Source organism: Bison bison, unplaced genomic scaffold, assembly GCF_000754665.1.
Source record: "Bison bison bison isolate TAMUID 2011002044 unplaced genomic scaffold, Bison_UMD1.0 scf7180017864282, whole genome shotgun sequence".
Classification (NCBI taxonomy): domain Eukaryota; kingdom Metazoa; phylum Chordata; class Mammalia; order Artiodactyla; family Bovidae; genus Bison; species Bison bison.
The window spans coordinates 904,559-910,247 of record NW_011494854.1 but is presented as its reverse complement, the minus strand read 5'-3'; the positions used below and the strand labels follow the sequence as shown (position 1 = coordinate 910,247).

General features: G+C 38.0%; 2 protein-coding genes across 5 annotated transcripts in view; one reads left to right on the top strand and one right to left on the bottom strand.

Moving 5' to 3' along the window:
* The window catches only part of METTL5 (methyltransferase like 5), a 10,059-nt gene extending 5,045 nt beyond the window's left edge, over window positions 1–5,014 (top strand). For 2 of the 4 annotated variants that reach the window (XM_010849408.1, XM_010849410.1), the window contains exons 5-6: window positions 3,428–3,479; window positions 4,476–4,631. In XM_010849408.1, the coding sequence (XP_010847710.1) occupies window positions 3,428–3,479; window positions 4,476–4,612 (189 nt within the window). In that variant the 3' untranslated portion in view covers window positions 4,613–4,631. Of the gene's footprint in view, window positions 1–3,427; window positions 3,480–4,475; window positions 4,632–4,911 lie in introns of those variants that run through there. The other 2 variants (XM_010849409.1, XM_010849411.1) reach the window with 2 other exon arrangements.
* SSB (Sjogren syndrome antigen B (autoantigen La)) overlaps window positions 4,718–5,689 on the bottom strand; it is a 9,777-nt gene continuing 8,805 nt past the window's right edge. Inside the window, exons 11-12 of the mRNA XM_010849412.1 lie at window positions 5,397–5,528; window positions 4,718–5,100 (exon numbers count right to left, since the gene is read on the bottom strand). Coding sequence (XP_010847714.1) covers window positions 5,015–5,100; window positions 5,397–5,528 — 218 coding nt within the window. The 3' untranslated portion in view covers window positions 4,718–5,014. The remainder of the gene's footprint in view (window positions 5,101–5,396; window positions 5,529–5,689) is intronic.

The window sequence follows — 5,689 nt, the reverse complement described above, 5'->3', positions numbered from 1 at the left end:
ATTCTTGCAATATTTCAAACTTTTTTATTGTATTTGTTGGGTGTTGGTGCTCTTTGATATTACTGTTATAGTTGTTTTTGGCATTGTTTAGCAATAACTACTACTACTACTAAGTTGCTTCAGTCGTGTCCGACTCTGCGACCCCATAGACTGCAGCCCACCAGGCTCCGCCATCCCTGGGATTCTCCAGGCAAGAACACTGGAGTGGGTTGCCATTTCCTTTTCCAATGCATGAAAGTGAAAAGTGAAAGTGAAGTCGCTCAGTCGTGTCCAACTCTTCACGACCCCATGGACTGCAGCCTACCAGGCTCCTCTGTCCATGGGATTTTCCAGGCAAGAGTACTGGAGTGGGGTGCCATTGCCTTCTCTGGTTTAGCAATAAAGTAGTTTTTAATTAAAATATATACTTTTGGGGGACTTCCCTGGTGGTCCAGTGGTTAAGAATCTGTGCTTCCACTTCAGGGGGCATAGTTTGATCCATGGTTGGGTAACTAAGGTCCCACATGCTGTGAGTTCCAGCCCCCAAAAAAGTACTTCTTAAAGACATAATGCTATTGCACACTTAAAAGCCTACAGTATAGTGGAAACAGAACTTTTATATGCATGGGAAACAAGCATTCAGGTTACTTAGTCTTGTGATATTCACTTTATTATTTTGGTCTGTTACCAAGCCTGTAATATCTCTGAGGTACGCCTGAATACTGCTAAACAATTAATAGTGATACATTTAGGTAAGCAGCAGAACACAATATAACTTTCAGTTCAGTTCAGTTCAGTCGCTCAGTCATGTCCAACTCTGCGACCCCATGAATCGCAGCACGCCAGGCCTCTCTGTCCATCACCATCTCCTGGAGTTCACTCAGACTCACGTCCATCAAGTTGGTGATGCCATCCAGCCATCTCATCCTCTGTCATCCCCTTTTCCTCCTGCCCCGAATCCCTCCCAGCATCAGAGTCTTTTCCAATGAGTCAGCTCTTCGCATGAGGTGGCCAAAGTACTGGAGTTTGAGCTTTAGCATTATTCCTTCCAAAGAACACCCAGGGCTGATCTCCTTCAGAATGGACTGGTTGGATCTCCTTGTAGTCCAAGGGACTCTCAAGTCTTCTCCAACACCACACTTCAAAAGCATCAATTCTTCGGCACTCAGCTTTCTTCACAGTCCAACTCTCATCCATACATGACCACTGGAAAAACTTTACTGGTAAATAAATCCCCATTCAGTGAGACCAAACAGCAGTAATTATTGATATCTAAAAAGCCTGTATTGAGGAGGTCCCCAAGACCATCCTCAGGTTTGATGATTCACAGGGAAGTCTAACAGGACTGAGCATATAGTCATACTCATGACTGTGATTTATTACAGCTAAAAGTTACAGAGCAAAATCAGCAAAAAGGGGTGGCTCAGATGGTAAAGCATCTGTCTACAATGCAGGAGATGCAGGTTCGATCCCTGGGTCGGGAAGATCCCTTGGAGAAGGAAATGGCAACCCACTCCAGTACTATTGCCTGGAAAATCCCATGGACGGCGGAGCCTGGTAGGCTACAGTCCATGGGGTTGCAAAGAATCAGACATGACTGAGCAACTTGGTTGGTTGGTTGGTATAGGTCACAGTCCAGGAGAAACTAGGTGCAAGCTTCCAGAGTTCTCTCGCAGTGGAGTCATATGGGATGCACTTAATTTTTCCGGCAAAGAATTTTTGTGACAAGGCACGTGAAATGTTGTTAACCAGGGAAAGGTCACTGGAGACCTGGTGCCAAGGGTTTTTACTGGGGACTGATCACATATGCTCCCCCTTGCCTGGCATATACCCAAATCCCAGACTCCCAGAAGCAAAACAGGTATTCAGCATAAAGAGTTTAAGTACAGTAAGCCGCTGTTATTAAGGAATGGGCAGTGAAAACTCTCAAAAATCTAAGTTCCCATACTCCAACCAAAGGTGACTAATATGTAGACCTTCCAAGGATAAGCAGTCAGGCCTGCTGTGGATTCTTCTGCACAGCCTGGCATAGGTCTTATATTACTCATACATAGTTCATGAAAACCAAGTAAAATATGCCAATAAAGAGTGCAACTAAGCAGCAAAGTCTAATAACTTGAATAAATTCCTAGTCACATTACCAGGGAATGCCTGTCTTCATTGTTTGGTATTGCCATGTTCCACCACCAGGAGGCAGCAGTATCAGCATTGTCTTGGCTGCTTTAATAGAATTTTAAGCAAGTATCTCTGGGACATGTGAACATGTGGACAGGGAACCCTGGCGTGCTGCAGTCCATCAGGTCATGAAGAGTTGGACATGACTGAGTGAACTGAACTGAGGCAAATATTTACTTAAATACAGTTTTATATTTTGGCAATGCAGAAGTATTTCCATTAGCAGAGTAACTAAATAGTTTGAGAAATTAATCTGGTGTGTGTTGTGCATATTGTGAAGGAGGTGTGATGATGAACTTCTAGTATTAAACATCCTCAGATTATGCTGTAGATATATCTGCTATAAGCCTTGTGATAATTTTGCTTAAGTATTCTACTGTAACTAGTATCATTATCATTGAAGCTTATTTCAGACAGAACCCTTAACTATAGACCCTTGTCTCTCTTAAGTACTTGGCCCTCTATTCATAATATAGGTGCATTTGATACAACTTTTTGATAGAAAATTTGATAGAAAAGCCATGTCCTGGCAGACTTATACAATTTACTGAAAACTTCCACTGGAAGCCAAGTATTTGTTCTTTGCAGGCTCAGACAGAACCTTATATATCATCACAGTGACTCCAATAAGCTAGATGACTCTAAAAGTTGTTGCCTTATCTTTCATTAGGCATTATAAGAACTTAAGTTCTTGGCTCATAGTTAAATATGTGAACCTTAAATTTAGGGAAATTTAAATAGCTAAAACCAGCATTTAGTACTTGTTTTGTGTGCCACCACAGTTCAAAGCACTTTTCAGTCTACAACCATCTGATGAGATACCATTACTATCTTCATTTAACAGATGAGGGACCTGAGGCACAGAAAGCATAATTTTTCAGAGTTACACAGCTAACAGAGCTTTAGTTCAAATGCAGGGTGTCTGATTCCAGAAACTGTCCTTAACCTCTATACCATACTGCCACTGAATTGCCCATGGACAGATCTCTGCTGGTTTCTGGGAGAGCTGTGTATTTATCTTTAATATTTTTATGCACATCAAAGTCCATCAAAGGACTCTGAAGTAACAGCTTTATTACTTGAATTATATAGTTAAGATTATTAAACAGCTTGGCTTCTTACTAAAATATTATCCATCCAGTTGAAAAAAATTTTAAAGGTCTAAATTCTAATGAAACTTTAAAAGCTTGAAAACTTACAATCAAGTATTAGTAAGAAGCAATTTTTTGAAAACTGCTTTAAGACCAACTCACATTAACATGTTTATGTTCAGCATATTCAAAAGAAAGCTGCAGAGTGGAAGGTCAAGATAGATATTATTGCAGGTAAGACGATTTTTAAGTTTCTCACAAAACAAATCTCAACCATAATTATCTATGTTTGGTAATGGGTTGTAAATGGAGTAAAGGGAGGGTATCAGTGTTTGCTCAAGATTATCCCAATGTATGCATTTTACTGAGAACTTTTAAGTGATCTAAGAGCTTGGGCTTAAAAGTTTGTCAAGTCTTCGTTTGAAGTCCATTCCTGAAACATACCACCAGACTATGCTTGAATTACTTTTCTATTTCAATTTTCTAATTGTTCCTGGAGTCAAATAACATGAAGCTTTTTCTTTTAGTGGGGAACAGAATATAATCATCCACACTATGTAAATCATGTTCGATACATTTTTATTAGTAAATTGCATAATAATACTCACAGACATCAAAATGGGAAAAGCATATAACTAGAAGCTGACTCTAACCCAATTAATTCTGAAAAGTCTGAAATAAGAGTATACAATAAGGGGGAATTTTTTTTTTTTGGATTGGATTTAACAACATAACTAGAACTGTCACCTTCTGTATTCCTATTCAGTACTGCCATTCCTTATTAGTTTAAGATATAATATGCAACATGGAGACCTTAGAAGAGTTCCAATAGTAGTATACCAAGCCAGGGCCTTGCTACTCCAAGTGTGGTTGTCAAGTATGGACCATCGGCCTTGACATCCCTTGGGAGCTTGTCAGACTTGCAGGATTCAGGCTCCACCCAGACAAACTGAATTACAATCTGCATTTGAACAGGATTAGATTTGAAGGTGATTTGTTTACACATTAAAATTTGAGAGCTGTGATTTAGAGAGTGCTTAGTAGGAAGATAATTAGCTACTTACTACCGTTACTAAAATCCAAACCTGAAAGATAATCATGATTATTACGAAATTGGTAGCTATAGATTATTTAGGAAATTACAAATAGGAAGGTACTACCATATTTAAGTCAAGGGTGGTAAATGTGTGGAAGTACAATTTTCATCCTTAGGTGGCTTTTGTTTTATAGAGCTGCGATACGACCTGCCAGCATCATACAAGTTTCATAAAAAAAAATCAGTAAGTCTCTTGATTCTGATTTATCCACATTCAGTACTGAAAAACTTCACAATAATTATTTCTAATGTTATCAAGTTGCTTGAGTAAATACAGAAAGCCAGCATAGAAGATAAATATTTAACTAAAACAGAATGGGCCTATAATCACAACAGCCAATATGCTGGTAAATTAAAAAAAAATAAACTTAGTTTATTTTTATGCAGTATACATTTTATTACTTTGTACTAATACATTCTCATATTACAAAGGCAACTTAATGGAAGAATGTTTCTTTTGATAGTTGAATAATCCGAAAGAACACAAACAGAACTGCACATTAAAAAACGTATTTCGATAACAAAAGACAAGTTCAACAACAACAACAAAAAAATCTTCTTTTCTTACAGGTAGACATTGAAGTGGATCTAATTCGGTTTTCTTTTTAACAGCCTCCAAAGACAAAAGCAGCTTAAAATCTAATTTAAATGAATAAAAAATTTGTTTATTAAACTACTGGTCTCCGGCACCATTTTCTGTTTTCTGTTGTTTTGATGGAGGTTCTTTGTCTGTTTCTTCTCTTGCTCTTTTTACTGCTCCTATACAATAAAAATTTTCATTAAGGGCACTGAAAGCATTAATCTTGAGCATAATTATCAAAAATAATTTTGTTTAAAAAGATTAGCAATAACTTCCCTACACTAATGAGGAAAGGCTTTTCCTTTAGTACAGACCTGCTCTCTAAATTTAGCTTCCAAGTATTTTTGTTTTCCATATGTAACAACATCATAACCAGGATCAATCACAATCTGAGAATATCACTTAAACAAAACCACACTGCTGTTCTCGCCCAAATAATTTTTCATCAGAGTACCAAAGGATTAGAAAAACTTACGAGATGCACCATTTTCATCACGTTCATCATCACTATCAAATTTCGTTTTCTTGCCCTGAAACTGTACTTTTCCTTTAGCAGACCCAGCCTGGGCAGCTTTATTTCCCTTTCCTTTTCCTTTAAATCTTCGACCTGTAGAGACATAATTAAGAAATCATCAATCTTTTAAATCTCTTGTCAATGTCTTTTTTTTTTTTTTTAAATATGGAACGCTTCACGAATTTGCGTGTCATCCTTGCGCAGGGGCCATGCTAATCTTCTCTGTATCGTTCCAATTTTAGTATATGTGCTGC